Source organism: Brassica napus, chromosome C2 (assembly GCF_020379485.1).
Source record: "Brassica napus cultivar Da-Ae chromosome C2, Da-Ae, whole genome shotgun sequence".
Taxonomy (NCBI): Eukaryota; Viridiplantae; Streptophyta; class Magnoliopsida; order Brassicales; family Brassicaceae; genus Brassica; species Brassica napus.
Window position 1 is genome coordinate 14,604,663 of NC_063445.1, and position 21,784 is coordinate 14,626,446.

Here is a 21,784-nt window from a genome sequence, read left to right on the forward strand (position 1 = left end):
TCGTTGCAGAAAGATGGGTCCTAAAAGAATTAGAAAAGAGATGGGAGGTGCTGAAGAAGAAAGAAAAGACAAGAAGCATTAATAAAATCTCAAGCCAATTCAATGTTAAGGTACGTTACAAAAACTGAAACTCCTAAACTTGATGAGGTTTTAGAAGATGAGACTATAGAAGATATGGAGGATGGTAATATAAACATTGATGATGATGAAGAGAATTTGGATGTGACTCAGAACCAGTCTGCTCTGAACATGAATAATAATGAGAGTGACGGTGGTGGTGGTGGTGGTGGTGAAAGCAAAAGAGAGACTGTGAATAAGGACGAAGAAGAGAAAATGGATGGTGTTAAAGAATATCAGATAATTGGAGATGTCGATGATCCTGGAAACTGGAAAAAGTTGATAATAGAATGAGAGATTTTCTTGTTGAGAAAGGTCCAACAATACGGCTACCGATTGATTATCATTTTCCAAGAGATTATGTTGGTAGATGTTTTTCTCATTCTTCTTATACAAGAGAAATAATAAATGGAGAGAAGCAAGATAGACAATGGTTAGTTAACTCCAAAGTAAAATATAAGGTCTTTTGTTTTTGTTGTAACCTATTCACCCAAGACAGAAATGCTAATCAGATTGCAACCAGTGGATACAATGATTGGAGAAATCTTTCAAAAATGCTAAATGAGCATGAAAAAAATTCATAAGCATATCATATGCATGTCTCAATTAATGGATAGAGTTAGAAGTGAGACTAAAGACGAACCAGACCATTGACAAACATATTCAATAAGAAGTTAACAAAGAGAAACAATACTGGAGAGATGTATTGTTGAGGATAGTTGCACTGGTGAAAGGCCTTGCTAAACAGAATATGACATTTTATGGAAGGAGTGATAAGATTCGTGTTGCTGGTAATGGAAATTTTTGGGCATGATTGAAGTATTTGCAGATTTTGATGAAGTGATGAAAGAGCACATTAGACTAATTGAAAAACATGAAACTTGTTATCATTATTTTAGTTATAAAATTCAGAGTGAGTTGATAGAGATGCTTGGGAGTGAGATCAAAAAAATGATCTTAAAGAAGATTCGATGTGCAAAATATTATTCAGTTATTCTTGATTTTACTCATGATATCAGCAACACAAAATATATATCTCTGGTCATCCGATGTGTAGATATTTCTGATACCTCACCAAAGATCAAAGAGTTCTTTTTGACATTTTTAGAAATTAAAGACAAAACTGGTGAAGGTCTTTTTGGCACCCTTCAAGATGTATTGGTTGATTTGGGATTGAGTATTGATGACATTAGAGGGCAAGGCTATGATAATGGGTCAAATATGAAAGGTAAACATAAAGGAGTACAAAAGAGATTGCTGGAAATTAATCCACGAGCAGTTTACACACCATGTGGTTGCCATAGTTTAAATCTTGCACTTTCATATATTGCCTCCTCGTCGGAAATAGCAGTATCATTTTTTTGGTGTTGTTCAACACATCTACTGTTTGTTTTCCTATTCAACAAATAATTGTGATGTTTTTAAGGAGATTGTGAATGGTATTACAGCTAAGCCATTTTCACAAACTCATTGGGAGAGTCGCATCAACAGCATCAAAGCAATACGGTTTCAAGCTCCTAAGATACGAGAAGCACTGTTTTACTTGGCAGATAACAATGACAATCCGAGAACAAGAAGTGAGGCTGAGCCTCTTGCCATGAGTGATATCCATGGAATTGGGAACTTAGAGTTTGTGTTTGGAATGATTATTTGGTATGAGCTTTCGTTTGTTGTTAACAAAGAAAGCAAGATCCTGTAGTCAGAAAATATGGATATTGATATTGCTATTGCTCAATTGAAAGGAGTTGTTTCTTTTTTTAAGGATTATAGAGAAACAGGCTTTCAAGCAGCCAAGAGAGAAGCTGAAAGGATTGCTAGTGAAATGGAAATTGATCATGTGTTCTCTAAAAAAGAAAAATGTCCTACTAAAAGAAAACAATTTCATGGGGAAGAGCCAGATAAAGTTGGAGAAGATGTGGTGCTAACACCTAAAGAAGATTTTAGGATCAACTACTTCATCAAAATTGTGGATCAAGGTTTGGTTTCTCTTGAGACAAGGTTTGATCAACTTCAAGGTTATGAAAAGACTTTTGGATTCTTATTCGACTTCAAAAAACTGAAGCTAGCTGAAGATGACAAGCTGATGGTTTCTTGTGCTAACCTTGAAGTTTTTCTGAAGCATGGCAATTATTCTGATATTGATGGTGATGATTTGTTTTTGGAGCTGAATTTTTTGAGAGGGGGTTTGCCTGAAGGTATTATGAAGTCTGCTGGAGTATTGGAGTTTTTGAAAAAAAGGGAAAGTTGTTATCCAAACAAATGGACATCATATCGTATAATGATGACAATTCATGTTTCCGTTGCCTCAGCAGAAAGAAGTTTTTCAAAGCTGAAGCTCATAAAATCGTATCTACGGTCGAGTATGTCACAAAATAGGTTTAATGGATTGTCATTGTTGTCGATTGTCATTGTTGTCGATTGAAAGGGATATGGCTGAAAAGCTTGATTATACAAACTTGATGAATGTGTTTGCAGGAAGAAATGCAAGAATAATCATATTTCAGCAGGAATGTATTGATTTTTCATGTTTTAAAACGTTTTTGTTTAAGATTTTTTTATTTAGTTATATAAAAACAATCAGTAGAAAAAATTATGGATCAGTCTTTTTTTTTTTACTTCGCTTCTAGCCACCAAACAATTAGTAGAAAAATTTATGAAGCTGTATAGTTTTATGTTTCTTATCTTCTTCATTGCACTGTTCTAGTTTCTAAGGGAAATAATCAAACGGCTTTTAGGAAAAAAAGTTCATTTGTCAGAAAAAGAATTTGATTCTTCAAAAGAATAAGAAGAATAAGCTGTTTAACTACAATTGGCAAGGTCTTTCAATATATTCGATTCGATAATGGTGTGGTAATGAAGTGGTAAATAAAGTAAGTAATTGGGACCCCACGTATTCCCTCAGAAAACAAAACATTTTTCTGCGAATAAAATAAATGTTTAACAAATAATTGAGAAAGTAGCTCAAGAGAAGTAGCACGAAGAAAGTGAAAGAAGAGAAAGCATCAAGTCATTCACTACTTGAGCAAAATCCCTAAACCCCACAACTCTTTCACAGACAAAAAAAACGATGAGTGCTTTAGAAGAATCGAAGGTCTCTATTGTTTTGTGGCTTCTCTGCTTTTCAATCTTCTTCACTTCGAGTCTCCAGGTAAGTGTGTGTCTTTTTCTACTCATCTCTGACCATTTACTTGTCATTTTATTCCTCAATTTGACCACTTTTCATCTGGGTATTTCTGATTTTGTCTGAAACGACCAGAAAAATTGAATCTTTAAATTGGTTCACTTTAGAAAATGGCTATTTCAGCGTCTTCTCGATTGTACTAGATTTTGCATTCTGGGCTCTGATTGGGTTTGTGTGGAATTTGTTAGGCAAATGAGCTAACAACACCATCTAAAGAAGAAGGAGAGATGAGGATGGTGCCATTAATGGAGGAGAAGTATATGGTGATGAATGAAACAAGAAGGAAGCTTGGGAGTTTCCAGATATGTTCAGTTTGTACTTGTTGTGGAGGTGCAAAAGGACTTTGCTTGCCTTTACCTTGTTGCTTTGCAATCAACTGCAACATCCCAAATAGACCCTTTGGTTATTGCTCCTTCACTCCCAAATCTTGCAATTGCTTTGGTTGCCACATCTGATATCTTTCACTGTAAGAATCTAATTTCTACTTCTTATTAGGTTTCTTCTCAATTTCTTTTTTTGATGTTTTGGTTTTAATTAATTCAGGGATAGAGGAAAGTAAATCGACATCTTGATTTCATCTGCAAAGTGTGAAAGGGAAGAAAAAAATAAATATGTGTTCTTGGTTTGGTTCTTTATTTTTATATTTTTGTTCATAATTCTATATTCAGCTTTCATTAAATTTCATTACCTACTAGCTTCAGCAACATCATCATCCTCATTAATTAATTATCTTCTTTTTGCATTGCCATTCTGATAGAGAAATTAGGGTCTTTTATGGAGGATCTTGTTCACACTTCAAGCTAGATTTGTTTTCCTTTGCCTCTCTTCAATCACTTTATGTATCTGTTTTTTTTTTCCTTCTTCTGTTTACTCCAGTTTGTTTCTCATGGGTTAGTATTTTATCACCAGGATTGTACTTGTAGCATATTTTGGGAAGGGTCTTTTGTTTTGTTAAGTTGGCAATTGGAAGATTAATATGATGATGATGATGGTGGTGGTGTTGAAGGTGTTGGTAGTAATGTTGAAGCTGGCTGTTAAAGCTAAGCCTTTTGTGATGAGTGATATGTTAAGATTATTAAGAATTGGATAAAGTTAAGTAATTATTGCTCTGTTCTGATCTGATAAGATCTAAGTGCTCGTTAGAGTTTAAAATAAACTGAAATGAAAAAGAGGTATTTTGAGTAAAAAACAATTATTCAGCCTCAAGTGCAAGGACTGGAGAACATCTTGTCATTATCTTTGAATATGATTATTTATTGAAAGTGCGAAGAGACATTGTTATTGTAATAAGAGATGTTTGAATCAAATGTTTGTCTAATTCTATTCCCTCTCCCCTCTTTTAGCATTTTTAATCGGCAAGATCTGGAATTAATTTACTAATTGTTCATTATTACTCTGTTCTAACACATGACACATCAAAAAGCTGTCTATTGAGAATTCAGTCAATGTTGGTGGTATGACTTTGATCATATCAGTTTCTTAGTGATTGCCTTTTTTAAAGTACAAATTGTGTGGAGAATAGAAATGAGATATCTCAAAATCTGAACATATTTCCCATTAAAACCCTAAATTAAATTTTATTAAAGTAGCAATGTTCCCAGCTCTTGCTCTTTGAGATTAAAGGTCATTTGGACAAGTATTTAGCTTATTATAAGATGTATTGGAAAATAAGTTAAACTTAAGAATAAAGAAGAAAAGAATTAAGTCAAGAAAAATTTGGATTTAAAAATGCCCAATTGATACTTGGTTTTTACTCTTTAGTTTCCTGGTACACAGCCTGTTAATAGTAGATAATTGGCGTTCTTGAGACAAGTAACAAGTATAATAATTTGAATATTTGTCGGTAAGAGTCAAATGATACGATTAAAAACTTCAAGATTCAACTTTTTTTTCTCTTTTTCTAATATATAAAAATCATATGATGATATTCATAAACTAGTAAGTGATTTGTTACTAATACAATCAACATCTTTCTAAAATCTAAATTAGTGTGGCAGATAACTCGACAACATCCAACGAGAAATGTGTTGATTCATCTCTGAAAATGGATTATAACACACTAAAAACAAACATAAAAAACGTAACTTACAAAAGTAACTTACAAATATGCCACAAGTAACAGACCAAATTTTGATTACTCGCATAAGACAAGCCAACTACCGAATATATCAAAATACCAAGTATTTCTCGTGTGCCCACCCTAGCAATTTGATAAAAGAAATAAAGAGATCAGGTTAATTGAGATATCGTAGGACTTATTAGCCATAATTTGTGTGGCCTAATATTATGGGAAATAGAATCCTAAAAATGAAATATCCAAGTTTATAGCTGGCTCGGGCCTCATTTAGTTTTTTTGCTCCGCTATTATGCCCGAGGGTTGGAACCATACTCGGATCAGCGTTTTCCCGAAGATTGTAATTCATCTCACATTAAAGATATGGGGCCGATTAGTTTCTGCTCAGTACAATATAAGATTAAATCAAAGATTATGTGTAATCGTTTGAAAATGATTCTGCCCGAGATCATCTCATAAACGCACGGAGTGTTCGTCTCAAGGCGTCTTATCTCAGACAATATAATCATCACTTATTAGATGATTTATGGTTTACACACAAAAGCAATGCTGAAGGGTGGAAGATTATTAAAACTGACATGTCTAAAGCTTATGATTATGATTGTGTTGAGTGAAATTTTTGGAGGTTCTCCTAGAAAAAACGGATTTTGATAGAATCTGGAAAAGATGACTTATAGGTTATGGCGTGTGTGAGCTAAGTATTTCTTCCTAGTGCTTTTGAACGGGAATTCACATGGTTTTATCAAGCCTGAACGAGGTATTAGGCAAGGCGATCTTTTGTCGCCATCCATTTTTATTTTATGCGCTAAAGCCTTGGTCAGTTACTTAAACATGTCTGAAGAAGCTAACCGTCTTCATGGGATAAAACTTGCGGATGAATTCTCTTCGATACATCATTTTCTATTTGCAGACGATAGTCTACTTCTATTCAAGACCACTCCGAGGAAGCTGAAGAAATTATGACTTGTTTAAAACTGTTTGGTGATTGACCCACAAGTCAAAAGCCTCGTAAGACATACGTATAAGATATTTCCTGCGGTTGAGATCCATTTTCAAATCCTAGAGAAAACTCAACATAATTGTCATGGTTAAAATCTAACATCTGAAAACTAGACATATAATTGGAACATATATATTCATGGTCTCTCAATTAATTTCTAAGTAATATATATAAGGAAAATATAGATATAAGTAAGAGAGAGAATATAAATAGTATCTGATTCCTAATAATTAGATTTAACATCTCTAAAATTTGTAGAAATAAATAAATGAACAGAATATTTTTTTTTTTTTTTTTTTTACAAATCCACCAAGTTTTTTACTTTTGATGCTCAAAAATACTAATTTGCTTTTTAAAAAGATCATATTCATATTATATAATAATTAATAGTAATAAATATAATTTGTGTCTGAACTATTACAAAAGCAGCGAAAAAAAAGAGAGAATGTTGTGTCTGTCTTTATCTCCCACTTCAAGGTCGCGTTGCTTCACTCTCCATTTGCAGAGAACGCTATGGTGAAGACTGTATATTTTACTCTCTTCTTCTTTTTCTTCTTCTTCTTCTTCCTCTTCTCTCCTTCGTTACTTCTAGCTCAATCACAGCCTCCAGAGATTGACCCACTAGACAAAGCCTCGCTATTGATACTCCGCGTTTCGATTCACGACCCCAATCGAAGCTTATCGACATGGTACGGCTCATCGTGTTCTAACTGGACAGGTCTAGCTTGTCAGAATCCGACCGGAAAAGTCATCTCCCTCACTATACCCGCTGCGAATTTGTCCGGCCAGATTCACCCGTCTCTCTGTAAGCTCACTTCACTTCAAATCTTGGACCTTTCCGGAAACAATTTCTCCGGAAACATCCCCGCTTGCTTCGGCGCGCTGCGTTATCTCAGAACACTCAATCTTAGCCGGAACAGTTTGGTTGGTTCGGTTCCCGGAACGTTCGTTAACCTTAAGGAGCTTAGAGAAGTCGTTCTAAGCGAGAATAGAGGTTTAAGAGGATCGCTTCCTCTCTTGGTCGGAGAATTGATGAATCTCGAGAGAATTGATCTAAGCTTCTGTTCCTTTCTTGGAGAGATACCTGAAACCTTGCTTTATTTGAAATCTCTAAAGTTTTTGAATCTTGAGAGCAATAACATGACCGGTACGTTTAGAGACTTCCAACAGCCATTGGTTGTTCTCAACCTTGCTTCGAATCGGTTTTCCGGTACGCTGCCTTGTTTCTACGCCTCTCGTCCATCTCTAAGCGTTCTGAATCTCGCTGACAACTCTCTGGTTGGTGGACTACCTTCTTGTTTGGGTTCTTTATCAGAGCTGACTCATCTCAATCTCTCCTTCAATGCCTTCAGCTACGAGATATCTCCAAGGCTTGTGTTCTCCGAGAAGCTCGTGATGCTTGACTTGAGCCACAACGGGTTCTCTGGTCGTCTCCCTAGCAGGATCTCCGAAACGACTGACAAACTTGGTCTGATTCTTCTTGACCTCTCTTACAATAGGTTCTCTGGTGGTATACCCTTGAGGATCACCGAGTTAACCAGATTACAAGCATTGCGTCTCTCTCACAATCTTCTAACGGGAGATATCCCTGCGAGAATCGGGAACCTGACGTATCTCCAAGTCATTGATCTTTCCCACAACGCGCTGACCGGACCAATCCCTCTCAACATCGTTGGCTGCTTTCAGTTGCTCGCTCTGATCATCAGCAACAACAACCTCTCCGGCGAAATCCAGCCGGAGCTCGACGCTTTGGACAGCCTGAAGATACTTGACATAAGCAGCAACAGGATCTCTGGCGAGATCCCGCTGACTCTAGCCGGTCTGAAGTCGCTAGAGATTGTGGACATAAGCTCCAACAACCTCTCGGGAAGCCTTAACGAGGCCATTACCAAGTGGTCCAACCTCAAGTACCTCTCTCTCGCAAGGAACAAGTTCAGCGGAACGCTTCCTTCTTGGCTGTTCAAGTTCGACAAGATCCAAATGATGGACTACTCCAGCAACAGATTCTCCTGGTTCATACCAGACGATAACTTGAACAGCACCCGCTTCAAGGATTTTCAGACCGCTGGATCTTCAGTGCCACCGGGGAAAGTAGAGATCAAGATATCGGCAAATGTGGTTGCTAAAGACGAACTAGCCTTCAGCTACGATCTCTTGTCGATGGTTGGGATCGATCTTTCCGACAATCTGTTACACGGAGAAATACCTGAAGCTTTGTTCAGACAGAAGAACATCGAGTACTTGAACTTGTCGTACAACTTCCTTGAGGGCCAGCTTCCACTTTTAGAGAAGCTGCCGAGGCTAAAGGCGTTAGATCTTTCACACAACTCTCTGTCAGGTCAAGTCACTGGAAATGTCTCAACTCCTCCAGGACTGACTCTTCTGAATCTGTCTCACAACTGTCTCTCTGGAATCGTTACTGAGAAAGAAGGGCTTGGAAAGTTTCCAGGCGCTTTGGTTGGGAACCCGGAACTTTGTGTGGAGTCTTCAGGAAACAAGTGTGATCCTGCAAACATTGATGCATCAGAAGAGGAGATATATCAAAACGAGTTGGTGGAAGGACCGATATCGATTTGGATATTCTGCTTAAGCGCGTTTATTAGCTTTGATTTTGGGGTGTTGGGTATCTTCTGCTCATCTCGTGCTCGGAGTTATGTTCTCCAGACCAAAGGTTAAACACTTAGTCATGGGCAAAGGGCAAAGGGCAAAGAGAAGACTGATTTGGTGTATATTCAGTTTCTGAAAAACATTGTCTAAGATGTGAAAGTAGAAATGCTTGTTTTCTTACTAAAGTATTAGTCCTATGCTTAATTACTTATTATCTCAAATGTTTGTTGTGTATATCTCTTAACCAGATTACGTTGACGCATGAACCAGGGACCTTTTCGTTCATGGCTGAATGTTGTTGTACGCGTTGTTGACAGATTTAATATAGTAAAACTGTAAAACTAAAGCCATCTTCACGGTTTATTACCTAACCTCTCCTTCTGATATGAAGGATTAAAAATGTGTACGACAATGGAAACAATGCCATTTCAGAGAATAATATAAGATAACCAAAATAATTCAATTTAATAATTCACCAGTCCTTTGAAGAACTATAAATCTAACAGGTCATTTACTGAGACATGATCAATGAAATACAAATCATAATATGAATAAATTGTATAAATAAATCCAATAAAAAGATAAAGGAGTTTGATGTTGTCGGTTTTCCTTTCCTCCCGTACAAATCAGTGTTCCGACGTCTTTATGCTTGTTGATTGTTTCTTCTTCCATGTGTGCATTTGGAGAGTTTCAGTCGGCAAAGCTTCGTCTTCGTGGTGTTTGGTTTGAGCTTCTATGAAGGGGAAAGTGGACGTTTATGAGTGCATTGTATTTGTATCTAAAGGTTGTGTGGATCGAGTAGCGGTCTTTCTTGTCGGGCTATGAAGTCTCAGGTTCTTTGTTCTTGGACGTTATCGTTTGGCAGCGCAGCACTTGATGAGTCGTGGTATGAATGTAAAAAGTGAAAATTCTCGTGTGACCGGCATGAGAAGCAACGATTTCGATCATTGGCATGTACTCCGTTTTAAAGTTTGCGAAGTTAATTTGTTTAATGCTCCTGTATAGTTGTTAATCATATATATAGGTTTAGTGACAGTTTTAGTTCTTCTGCTTTGTTTCGGTAAATTGCCTAGTGTGGATTCTAAAGATGCCACCTTTTTATGGGCTCTTAATTCTAGAGTTTTGTAAGTTATCCCCCTCAGCTTATATACTAAAACTTGTAGTGCACTTTAGAATGAATTTCATCAGATGAGAAAAAAAAAGAATTCACCAACGTAGCTTTGTTTTAATCATCACTTTTCTCTTCCTATCTCTCTCTGCCATTTTTCTATAAATGTTTTTTTTTTTTTTTTTTTTTTTTTGCGTATTTTCACCAATTCTAACTTTCGATATAAAGTTGGAGAAAAAAAAACTATATTCCCAGCAAAGAAGCGACCCGCAAAGCCCACACCTTTGATTCTTCTGTGTCAATTTCTCCAAAACGGTGGTGCATCTTCGATCCCATTCTTCAAGATCTCAGAACCCAGAATCATGCTGTCTTTTTCCTCTTCTTCCTTGCTCCGTCCAAGTTTACACTTCCAGCCTTCTTCCCACCAACCCCTTGCTATGTCTAGAAGAAGTATTAGCCCGTTCCGTCGGAAAGTCTTTTGCTGTTCCACCGCCACCAAATTCGATGTAATTTCACAAAGTTTCTACCTTTTTCTGCAATCAAATCTTCTGCAATTGTAGTCGGAACTTGTTGATTTGAGAGTGTTGTTGTCTAATAGGATTTTGATATCTGCAGAGTCTATCAAAGTCAGGAGGAGGTTTGCGTGAGCCTGAGAATGATTCTGATGTTCTTATAGAATGTCGAGATGTCTACAAATCATTTGGGGATAAACATATCTTGAAAGGTGTTTCCTTTAAGGTATACTTCTATCTTTAGGCTTGATAAGATCCTACGAAATGATCTTGTTCTGGGTCTTTAGATTATGTATTAAGTCTTCACACAATCTAACCACAGTTTTTTCGGTAATGTAGATTAGACATGGGGAAGCTGTTGGGGTGATTGGTCCTTCTGGGACTGGAAAATCAACCATTTTAAAGATCATGGCTGGTCTTCTTGCTCCAGACAAGGTCTGACAAGTCTTTCCTTTTCTCTCTCTCCCTCTCTCTAGTTAGATGATGGTATCCTTCAGGTTGTGGGTTGTCTCTAATGCTCAGGGAGAGGTTTATATACGAGGGAAAAAGCGAGCTGGTTTGATAAGTGATGAGGAGATATCAGGGCTTCGTATTGGCCTTGTAAGTGCTCTCTTCCTCATGACTCGTGCATTTTTTGGTTTGGAGTTTGTGTATCTAATGGGTTTTGTTTGACAGGTTTTTCAGAGTGCAGCTCTCTTTGATTCTCTTACAGTTAGTGAAAATGTTGGTTTTCTGCTGTAAGTTGTTATACATCACCACTCATTTCTCTAGCCACAAAGTCTTTTTTATTGATTTAACCTTTCCATGTTTAACTAATTTCAGCTATGAGAATTCAAAAATGTCCGAGAATCAAATATCTGAGCTTGTGACACAGACCCTGGCAGCTGTTGGTTTGAAGGTACCCTAATTTATCACATCAGTTATGAAAGATTTGCTTCACCTAGAAACATCTGGTTCTTTATGATTGTATTCTTTTCTAATAAGATCAGGGTGTTGAGAATCGACTGCCTTCTGAGCTATCAGGTGGGATGAAGAAAAGGGTTGCTTTAGCTCGTTCTCTTATTTTTGATACAACAAAAGAGGTCATAGAGCCAGAGGTAATGCAAAGATTCTTGCTAGCTCCTGCATTTTGTATAGTTCTTGATGAAAGTGTAAGTAACTACTCATCATGCACTGCTTTTTTCTTCTTCGTAGGTGCTCTTGTACGATGAGCCAACAGCTGGACTTGATCCCATTGCATCAACTGTAGTGGAAGATCTTATACGATCTGTTCACTTGACGGGCGAGGAGGATTCACTTGGAAAACCTGGGAAGATCGCCTCTTATTTGGTTGTTACCCATCAACATAGCACCATTCAAAGAGCTGTAGACAGGTTCTGATTATATAGTCCCACATTCTTGAAATACATAACATGATATGGTTTTTTTCTTTCATCCCTTGAGAAGTTTGGGTTTCTTCTATGCAGGTTATTGTTTCTGTATGAAGGAAAAATCGTCTGGCAAGGAATGACTCATGAATTTACAACCTCAACAAATCCAATAGTTCAACAGGTCCTTTTTCTCTTACATCTTCACTTCTAATTTCAAACAAGAATGTTTGTCAAGAGACAACTGCAGTTTGAGTGTCATTCATTGTTTTTGTTTTTGCATCTCTCAGTTTGCTACAGGCAGCCTTGACGGACCAATTAGATACTAAGGGACACAAACCAAGAAGTGGCGGTACATTGTTGAGTTCATGGCAACACTGAGTTGAGTTGTGTGAAGAGTCCTCTTGCTCCTATTAAGATTCTAAAGAAACTAGATTCTTTATTTCTTCCAAAACAAAGCTTTTAAGTCTACTTGTAAACACTCTTTTATCTTAGTAGAGCATAGATCAGGAAAGGATTGTAAGTTGAGGTTTCTTGTTTGAAGTAACAGTATTAATCATTGGGTTTTAAAGTGCGTTGAACAAAGACAATGATTCTGGCAAACATATGCCTCGAATTAAGTTGTGTATGCAGCCTCCTCTAACTCTCAGTAAGATTCTAAAGAAACTGTCTAGAGCAAAGCAATTGATTCACAAGCGTTCTAAAACAAAGTTTAAGCCTACTTGTAAAACAAAAGCAAGAGTTTAATGCAGACGTTAGTGCAAAGAACAGGACTTGCATTCTCAGACAAAACTGAAACTCTAGTTGCAACTGATACACTTGTGACTCTAATCAAAGGTTCTCTATATATCTATATTCATACAGTAGAAGAAAAGAAAGAAAGGACTATAAAATTTTCAGCTACCCAGCTTGAAAGCATCAACAAAGAGACCCAAACAAACACCAGCTTTCCAGAAATTCATAAACACAACAAAAGACTGCAACTTCTTGCCAGAAGAAGAAGAAGATGGCTTCTTCTTCTTCTTATACATAAGCATACCGATTCCTTCAATGGCAGCCACGACAATACCCGCAACCAGCACGTCCCAGTCACCGGTTTGGCCAAGAATGGTGGCCAATGCATTAGCAGTGTAGAAACCAAGAAGCAGCAGAAATATCTTCATGGGAAAGTTTTGTCTTGCGGAGTTTATCTTCACAAGCAGCTGTTTGCCTAACGCAACCGCGATTCTGGCTAGTCTAGTGCTACCTAGACCTGTTCTGTCTCCTCCGTTGTCTCCAGGACCAGGAGGAGGAACTGAAGAGCCCGTGTCTAACGCAAACGCTATTCTCTGATTCGGTCTTCGAATCTGAAAACTGTTAAGAGAGAATGTTCAGTGCCAAAACAAATAAAAAACCAAAATTAAGATAAAAGTGGGTACCTTTTCATGGGATTGATCCTTGTGTGGAACACATTTGTCATAAAGGTTCGACCTTTATCAATTTCGATGATTGATGACGATGATGATGTTAAGATGCGTGAAGCTTGAATTTGACATGCCATCAGAAGGAGAAGTCGGTTTGTGAGATTTAGGGTTGTTTTCAGCGAGTGACGGACGATAAGAAAGTTGGGTTTAAGACGAAAATGCTAGAAGCCTTGTTTAAAATTTTGTTCTCTTCGTCTGACCATTTTTTGGGTATGGGACGACAAGGAATTGGGAGAGAATGGATAGTTAAGACGTCAGAGCATGAATTTTGGTAACATGACAAGTTTACCGGAAATCTAGATTTCAAATTCCGAAAAAACGATTTATTAATACATGGTACAAAAAAAAATTTACCAGAGATCTTCAATATAGTGCACGGTTCAGATGATGCAGATAGGCGTAGATCCTCGTGAAAAAAGTAATATTGTCGGTTGTTGATTCGTCTATATAATATTTCTTATAAATGTAATGTCATAATAAATCAGCGTTATAAAAAAAAAAACTTTACAGAAATTTGGGTCCTTCAAATCCATCTTGAAATAAATATATAGTTAATAAAATAAATTACAATTATCAAAATTGGCAAATAAAATTAAACTGAAGACTAAAAAAAATTACAAGAACACAAAAGAAAGAGAAATAGCCTCAAATGGTTTTAGAACATCTTTTTGTTTCCAAACTAACCCACAAAAATCAAATTGACCAAAATACATTTCATCAAATTGACCAAAATACAATGAGAATTATGCACATCCTAGAAATATATTAAATGTATAGATATTTCAAAAATAAAACTTTTCGAAACTTTTTGTTTTAAAATTATTTTATGAAATAATTTTTTTAAAGAAAATTTTTAGGAAGGCTTTCTGAAATCTGTATGATTTTTTCTTGAATTTAAGTTATATGCATATTTCAGAAAGTAAAACTGAATAAGTATAAATTATATAAAATTTAGGAATATATTGATAAATATGTATAAGATCTTTATAAAATTTAGGCAAACTTTTCATAAATGTGTATTTTAAAAATACATTCATAAATGTATGTTTAGAAAGACTTTCATGAATATATATTTATGAATAACTTGTTGAATTTGAACTATATGTATATCTTAGTACACTACAAGAAAATGTTTCTATAACAACGAAGATTTACGAGGAAATTATTTCCTCGTAAATTTACATGGCGTTTATAACAAAATTACGAGAAGTCCAAAATTCGTCGTAAACTCGATGTAACTTTACGACGAAACAGTTACGTCGTAAAGTTAATGTAAGTTTACGACGAAAGTACGTGGAAAGATAAATTCGTCGTAACCGTTACATCGACATTACAACGAAACATGTTACCGTTATATTTAGGTGAAAACGTGTATTCTATGTGCTTTAACTTAACTAATTTCGTTGTAAAGTGGTTGTAAGTTCATGTAAAATCATTGTTATATCCATGTAAAACATTCTTTGTAAAATCCATGTAAAACATTCTTTGTAAAATCGTTGTTATATTTCACCTACCAAACTCGAAAATTTCTCTATATATATGTCATTTCCCACAACTTTCTTCCTCACAACACACAAACGAAAAAAAAAATCAGGAAAAAAAATTTTCAAAACAAAATCTAAGAAAAAATGGCCGGTGGCGGTAGTATTTACGAGTTACGAAGTTGGATGTATTTGCACAAATATTCCGACGGGAGGGTGACGAACGCATTTCTGAGCGGGCTAGAGACATTCATGCACCAGGCGGGTTGTACACCGATCACGCAGGAAAGCGGTAAGATGTTCTGCCCCTGTCGGAAATGCAAGAATTCAAAATTTGCACGTAGTGAAACTGTATAGAAGCATTTAGTAAACAAATGATTTACACCACAGTACTACATTTGGTATCAACATGGAGAGGATTATGGGGGAAAAGAAGCTAGTAGTAGTAATAATAATTTTGAGGATGCTCATCATAATGAAGAATCGAATCATTTGCATAATGAATATAATTATCATCAGGAGCAGCAGATGGTAGATCATGATAGGGTTCAAGATATGATTAGTGATGAATTTTTAGAAATAACTACAATAGTAGCTGATGGAACTGGAAATGTAGAAGAACCTAATTTGGATGCAAAAAAGTTTTATGAAATGCTAGATGCTGCAAATAAACCAATCTACACTGGTTGTAGAGAAGGTCTCTCTAAATTGTCTCTAGCAGCTAGGATGATGAATATTAAAACGGATCATAATTTACCTGAGAATTGCATGGATGCATGGGCGGAGTTGTTTAAAGAGTATTTGCCAGAAGACAACGTGTCTGCTGAATCTTATTATGAGATTCAGAAATTGGTTTATAGTCTTGGGTTGACTTCGGAGATGATTGATTTTTACATCGACAACTGCATGATCTACTGGAAGGAAGATGACAAGTTAGAAGATTGTCGATTCTGCAAAAAACCACGATTCAAACCGCAAGGCCGTGGGAGGAACAGGGTACCGTACCAAAGGATGTGGTATCTACCAATTACAGACAGATTGAAAAGATTATATCAATCTGAGAGGACTGCTGCGTCGATGAGGTGGCATGCTGAACATGTCCAGAGAGATGGCGAGGTTGCACATCCATCAGACGCAAGAGCGTGGAAACATTTCAACAAGGTACACCCAGATTTTGCTACAAATATTCGGAATGTCTATCTTGGGTTATGCACCGATGGATTTAGTCCATTTGGAATGTCTGGTAGACAATATTCTTTGTGGCCAGTCATTGTTACGCCGTACAATTTACCGCCGGATATGTGCATGAAACAAGAATTTCTATTTTTGACCATATTAATCCCTGGGCCGAAGCATCCAAAACGGTCTCTTGATATTTTTCTTCAACCGTTGATAGAAGAGCTAAAGCAATTGTGGTCGGAAGGGGTGAGGACGTACGATTGTTCCTTGAAAAACAATTTTACGATGCGAGCAGTTCTGCTGTGGACGATAAGTGATTTCCCTGCTTATGGGATGTTGTCTGGCTGGACAACACATGGAAGATTATCTTGTCCATATTGTCTTGGATCGACGGATGCTTTTCAACTGAAGAATGGTAGGAAGAGTTGTTGGTTTGATTGTCATCGTCGCTTTCTTCCAATTTCCCATCCGTACAGAAGAAATAAGATCTTGTTTCGGCAAAAAAAAGTTGTCAGAGACAGTCCTCCTCCATATCTCACCGGCCAGCAGATCGAAGCGGGCATTGATTATTACGGAGCTCAGGAAACAGTTAAGGTTGGAGGATACTGACATGTTCCTGGAAATATGTCTGATGGGTATGGTGTCTCTCACAATTGGCATAAGAAGAGTATATTTTGGGAGCTACCCTATTGGAAGGATCTTCTCTTACGCCACAAGCTGGATGTCATGCATATTGAGAGGATTTTTTTTGAGAACATCATGAATACAATATTTAACGTCCCTGGGAAGACAAAAGATAACAAAAAGTCAAGGATGGACTTACCTGATATTTGCTCAAGAAGTGAGTTACATATCAAGAGCAATGGAAACGTTCATGTTCCCATCTTCCGGTTGTCATCAGAAGCCAAAACAACTTTGTTTGAATGGGTTGCATCAGAAGTTAAGTTTACTGATGGTTATGTTTCAAATCTGTCAAGATGTGTTGAACGAGGTCAAAAGTTCTCCGGAATGAAGAGTCATGATTGTCATGTGTTTATGCAACGACTACTTCCATTTGCTTTTGCCGAGCTCCTTCCAGCAAATGTCCATGAAGCACTTGCAGGTAATTATAAATTTATAATATACATATGTTATGAAATGTTATTAATTTGATTACTTTTGCAATATACAACCATCAGAGCATTCTTCAGAGATCTTAGCACACGTACGTTCAAGGAAGAAGTCATCGAACAAATTCATCAGAACATTCCGATCATATTGTGCAACCTGGAGAAGATATTTCCTCCATTTTTTGACGTCATGGAGCATCTAGTTTTCCACCTACCGTATGAAGCATTGCTTCGTGGACTTGTTCACAACGGATGGATGTATCCGTATGAGCGACAGATGAAACATTTGAAGGGGAAAGCAAGAAATCTTGCAAAGGTGGAAGGTTCAATAGTTGCGGGGAGTTTGACAGCCGAAACATCTAACTTCACATCATACTACTTTGCTCCAACTGTTCGTACGAGAAAAAGAGTTCCTAGAAGATATGATGATGGTGGAGTACCGACATCATATGCAATTAATGTTGTTCCTGACATTTTCTGCCAAATTGGACGGTTTGGTGGTAAAACGAAAGAAGTATGGTGGTCACGTGAAGAGGATAAACATAGTGCCCACACTTATATTCTGCTCAACTGCGAGGATGCAGTGACCCGTTACTTTGAAAGGTAAATATTTTTGTGAATGTTAATTATATGAATTGAAGTTAATTATATATGACTTGATCATTTGTTTAATTTGCAGCATGTTTGTATCTCAAGTTGAAGAAGCAATACCAGGAATATCTGCAACTGATGTGGACACACGGAAAGATAAGCACTTTGTCAAGTGGTTAAAATCACAGGTACGTAATATATCTCATACATTTATTAATTAAGCAAGTGTTTTGATACTTCAATATTAATTAAGAATATCTGTTTTTTACAGGTTGATTATGACGATCCATATTATCCCGTATGGTTTCACGATTTGGTTCAAGGTCCAGTTGCAAAGGTCACCACATCACCTATGTATTTCACACGAGGATTTACCTTTCACACATACGAATATGAGAGACATCGGACAACGAGTAACTATGAAATATGTGTGAAAGGTGAAACAGACTTTTACGGGATCTTGCAGGAGATTATTGAAGTGGAATTTCTGGGGTTATTGAAGCTAAAATGCGTGCTCTTCAAATGTGAATGGTTCGATCCTGTTGTGAACCGAGAGATTCGGTATAACAACTTTGGTGTTGTGGATGTCAATTTTGGGAGAAGATACAACAAATTTGAGCTTTTCATTTTAGCTTCACAAGCCGAGCAAGTTAGCTTCCTTCCTTATCCTCGGCTTCGAACTTCTGGGATAAACTGGTTAGCTGCTATCAAAATTACACCTCGTGGACGTATTGTCGCTGGAGAAGAACCGCCCTTGCAAGAAGAAGACGCTATCACTGAAGTTGAGGTACCTGAACAACAAACTGATGAAATCCTTTTGATCAACCCAGAAAAGTTTCAATATGAAGATATTCCCGAAGATGCGACAGATGAAGCACGTGAAGACGAGTTCGAGAGAAGCGACGATGATGATTGTAATGATAGTGATGAGAACGAAAACGGTTTAGAGTGATGTAATATTGATGATAACAAAAATGATTTAGAGTGATGTAATATTGATGAGAACGAAAACGATTTAGAGTGATGTAATATATGTAACAAATTTTGTATTTCTCTATTGTAATGTATGTTTAAAGAAATATTGTTTTTATATCATCTTAATGTATGTGTAAAAAATGTTGTTTTATATAATATGTATTTTTTTAGATTTTAAAAAAAATATTTGGAGTTTTAGGGTTTAAGTTGGAGAAAGAGTAAGAAGAAGTAAAGAAGAAGATGTTAGATGATATGTGACTTTGGGGTTTAGAGATTTCATTTTCGGGGTTTAGGGTTAAGCGTAGTAAAATCCTTGTAAAAATAACACGGGCCTGGTAACTTCGTCGTAAATGAAAAGGCCGATTCCACGTAATTTCGTCGTAAATGGAAAAAGACGAATCCTGGTAACTTCGTCGTAAATGAAAAAAGACGGACCTGGTAACTTCGTCGTAAATGAAAAAAGACGGGTCTGGTAACTTCATCGTAAATGAAAAAAGACGGGCCTGGTAACTTCGTCGTAATATTATGTGGAGTTTACGACGAATGCCTTTCCCTATATATTGAGACGCGCCAGAACGAGGGTGCCTCGTTCATTACTCCCAAAGTCCTCTCTCCCTCTAAAGGTACCCCCCCTCTCTCCTCTATTATTTTTTAAGTTAGTTTAGGTGATTAGTTAGTTAGGCAATTAGTTTAGGTGATTAGTTATGTAATTAGTTTAGGTGATTAGTTAGGTGACGGAATAATAGTTTAGGTGATTAGTTAGGTGACAGAATAATTTTTTAATTATGTCGTAATTGATTAAATTTATTTTAATTTTTTTTAGATGGTTCCTAGGAGGAAACCAGCAGCACCTACTTATTCTCAGTTGTTTGGCGATGGTTCCGGTGCATCTTCTTCCGGTCCATCATCTTCCGATGCAGTTCCAGACTCTCAGACTTCTCAGAGAGTTTCTTGAAGTCCTCCTCCTCCACCACAGATGCCTCCACCTCCTCCTCCAGCGGCTGCACCTCAGTCTGCCCCAACAGGTGCAGTTCATCCAGATTTACGTGTGCCTTCATATGCACCATACGCGATATATACAGTTGAGGATTTGCTTGCCCAGCCTGGACGGGAGGGTTTGGAAGTTCTAGACCCCGATAGACCCCGATGAATTTATTAGTAAGTTATTAATTTTTATTACATTAAAATTTAAATTATTTTTATTTTCTAACAATTAAATTGTTTTTTGTTTCAGGTTTGGGGCTAACAACCGTGTTAGCCGGAGCGTTTCGGCGATGATTAAGGGTTACTACGACGGGGCATATCCGAACTGGAACATGACACCAAATCACGTTAAGATCACTTGGTTTAACTGTTTTGCGGCAAGATTTTTAAATTTAATTAAATTATCACTTTTAAACATTACTTTTTATTTTAAAATATTTATTATTAATTGTAATTTCTTCAAAAATTTTGTGTTTCAGCAAAGGTGGCATTGGTCTTTGGGAATCACCGAGAGGGTGAAGAGAGAATTCGTTGCAAAGGCAAAGACCCGCCTTTGCAACACTGTTTCCGATTGGAAGGACAAGTGGGAGATCTACGGGTATGAGGGAAAGCCCACTGAACTCACGACGGATGTGTGGGATGGCCTCATCGCCTATTGGAAGCTACCCTCTTCGATCAAAAAGGCCAATTCGTGCTCTGCTTCTCGAAGAACGAATGATAAAGATGGTCATTTGCCCATGGTTCACAGAACCGGATAAAAACCTCATGCATGAGTCCGTCTAGAAGCTGTAAGTTTTGTTTTTAATATTTATTTTAAAATTTTCAATTAATTTAAATTTTAATATTTAATTTTTGTTTTTTTTGTAGTTAGAGAAGACGGGAGTCTTACCATCTCTGTCTGAGCTATTCAAGATGACTCACGCCACATCCGACGGAGTTTTGGTGGATCCTGCATCTGAGAAACTCTTCCATGCAGTGGTTGCTCGGATTGAAGAACAGGAGACACAACTAACCCAGCAGTCTCCCGATGGATTACCCGTCACATTGACCACCGAAGAGGCCGACATAATCTTCGAAAAGGTACAACTTAAATTTTTTGTTTACATTATTTTTAATATTTTAATATAACTAACTATATTAATATATGTTTTAATTTTATAGGTGGCTCCTAAAAAGAAGGGACGAATAGTCGGCATAGACTCTCTTAACGAAGTTGAAAGGACAACTTCGTCATACACTTTGAGACGGGATGAAGAGACTTCTCAGATGAAAGCTCGAATGGATAGCCAGCATGTTCGTTTAGACTCTCTTGAGGATCTGCTAGACGTGATGGCGGTGGGATGAAACGTCTTTCGAGGTTAATTCGTCGTAACACCCCATTTACGACGAATTTCAACGAATACTGTTTTCGTAAAAAATATGTTTTCTTGTAGTGGTAAGATATTCTTGAATATGTATATTTTCCTAAATTTTAAGATGATGATGTTAAGATGCGTGAAGCTTGAATTTGACACGCCATCAGAAGGAGAAGTCGGTTTGTGAGATTTAGGGTTGTTTCAGCGAGTGACGGACGATAAGAGAGTTGGGTTTAAGAGGAAAATGCTAGAAGCCTTGTTTAAAATTTTGTTCTCTTCGTCTGGCCATTTTTTGGGTATGGGACGACAAGGAACTAGAGAATGGATAGTTAAGTCGTCAGAGCATGAATTTTGGTAACATAACAAGTTTAACAAAATGCATGTTTCAAGTCCCGGAAAAAACGATTTATTAATACAAACTATTAGAAAAAAAGTTTACAAGAGATGTGCAAGGTAAATCTGGTTACGAGTGGATATTCATAAGACGACTCAGATGATGCAGATATGCGCATATCTTCATAAGGCAGATAGTATTGTTGGTTGTTGATTCGTCTATGTAATATTTTTTCATAAATATAATGTATAATAAATCAGCGTTATAAAAAAAAGTTTACAGAAATTTGGGTCCTTCAAATCTATCTTGAGATAGATAGATAGTTAATAAAATATATTACAATTAAT

The 21,784-nt window shown here is 36.8% G+C and overlaps 5 protein-coding genes and 1 pseudogene across 5 annotated transcripts; 5 read left to right on the forward strand and 1 right to left on the reverse strand.

Annotated features, from left to right (window-relative positions):
* Window positions 1-102: 102 nt before the first annotated feature.
* On the forward strand, window positions 103-1,527 carry LOC106408188 (annotated as a pseudogene).
* A 271-nt stretch (window positions 1,528-1,798) lies between these two features.
* Window positions 1,799-2,723, forward strand: LOC125575329. Its single transcript, XM_048748215.1, has one exon. The coding sequence runs from the start codon at window positions 1,826-1,828 to the stop codon at window positions 2,537-2,539; it is 714 nt and encodes a 237-aa protein (XP_048604172.1). The 5' UTR covers window positions 1,799-1,825; the 3' UTR covers window positions 2,540-2,723.
* A 341-nt stretch (window positions 2,724-3,064) lies between these two features.
* On the forward strand, window positions 3,065-4,401 carry LOC106407291. Its single transcript, XM_013848130.3, has 3 exons — window positions 3,065-3,265; window positions 3,487-3,764; window positions 3,842-4,401. The coding sequence occupies exons 1-2, from the start codon at window positions 3,185-3,187 to the stop codon at window positions 3,751-3,753; spliced, it is 348 nt and encodes a 115-aa protein (XP_013703584.1). The 5' UTR covers window positions 3,065-3,184; the 3' UTR covers window positions 3,754-3,764; window positions 3,842-4,401.
* A 2,400-nt stretch (window positions 4,402-6,801) lies between these two features.
* Window positions 6,802-9,264, forward strand: LOC106411260 (receptor-like protein CLAVATA2). The gene is made up of 2 exons (XM_022696022.2): window positions 6,802-9,060; window positions 9,094-9,264. The coding sequence occupies exon 1, from the start codon at window positions 6,886-6,888 to the stop codon at window positions 9,046-9,048; it is 2,163 nt and encodes a 720-aa protein (XP_022551743.1). The 5' UTR covers window positions 6,802-6,885; the 3' UTR covers window positions 9,049-9,060; window positions 9,094-9,264.
* Window positions 9,265-10,213: 949 nt separating this feature from the next.
* LOC106411314 (protein TRIGALACTOSYLDIACYLGLYCEROL 3, chloroplastic) lies at window positions 10,214-12,603 on the forward strand. Its single transcript, XM_013852055.3, has 10 exons — window positions 10,214-10,593; window positions 10,703-10,825; window positions 10,939-11,034; window positions 11,122-11,199; window positions 11,275-11,336; window positions 11,422-11,497; window positions 11,589-11,696; window positions 11,794-11,972; window positions 12,066-12,150; window positions 12,257-12,603. The coding sequence occupies exons 1-10, from the start codon at window positions 10,450-10,452 to the stop codon at window positions 12,293-12,295; spliced, it is 990 nt and encodes a 329-aa protein (XP_013707509.1). The 5' UTR covers window positions 10,214-10,449; the 3' UTR covers window positions 12,296-12,603.
* Window positions 12,604-12,691: 88 nt separating this feature from the next.
* LOC106411315 (ycf20-like protein) lies at window positions 12,692-13,737 on the reverse strand. Its single transcript, XM_013852056.3, has 2 exons — window positions 13,385-13,737; window positions 12,692-13,319 (listed from the first exon to the last, which is right to left on the reverse strand). Exons 1-2 carry the CDS (start codon window positions 13,504-13,506, stop codon window positions 12,863-12,865), a joined length of 579 nt encoding a protein of 192 aa, XP_013707510.1. The 5' UTR covers window positions 13,507-13,737; the 3' UTR covers window positions 12,692-12,862.
* Between the last annotated feature and the right edge of the window lie 8,047 nt (window positions 13,738-21,784).

Excerpts from the sequence above, each read along its gene's own strand:
- LOC125575329 (XM_048748215.1), top strand. The coding sequence starts at position 1,826 with ATGGATATTGATATTGCTATTGCTCAATTGAAAGGAGTTGTTTCTTTT.
- LOC106407291 (XM_013848130.3), top strand. The coding sequence starts at position 3,185 with ATGAGTGCTTTAGAAGAATCGAAGGTCTCTATTGTTTTGTGGCTTCTC. Across the intron at positions 3,266-3,486 it reads TCTTCACTTCGAGTCTCCAG|GCAAATGAGCTAACAACACC; the intron begins GTAAGTGTGTGT and ends GGAATTTGTTAG.
- LOC106411260 (XM_022696022.2), top strand. The coding sequence starts at position 6,886 with ATGGTGAAGACTGTATATTTTACTCTCTTCTTCTTTTTCTTCTTCTTC.
- LOC106411314 (XM_013852055.3), top strand. The coding sequence starts at position 10,450 with ATGCTGTCTTTTTCCTCTTCTTCCTTGCTCCGTCCAAGTTTACACTTC. Across the intron at positions 10,826-10,938 it reads TGAAAGGTGTTTCCTTTAAG|ATTAGACATGGGGAAGCTGT; the intron begins GTATACTTCTAT and ends TCGGTAATGTAG. Across the intron at positions 11,697-11,793 it reads AAGAGGTCATAGAGCCAGAG|GTGCTCTTGTACGATGAGCC; the intron begins GTAATGCAAAGA and ends TCTTCTTCGTAG.
- LOC106411315 (XM_013852056.3), bottom strand. The coding sequence starts at position 13,506 with ATGGCATGTCAAATTCAAGCTTCACGCATCTTAACATCATCATCGTCA. Across the intron at positions 13,320-13,384 it reads AGGATCAATCCCATGAAAAG|TTTTCAGATTCGAAGACCGA; the intron begins GTACCCACTTTT and ends CTCTCTTAACAG.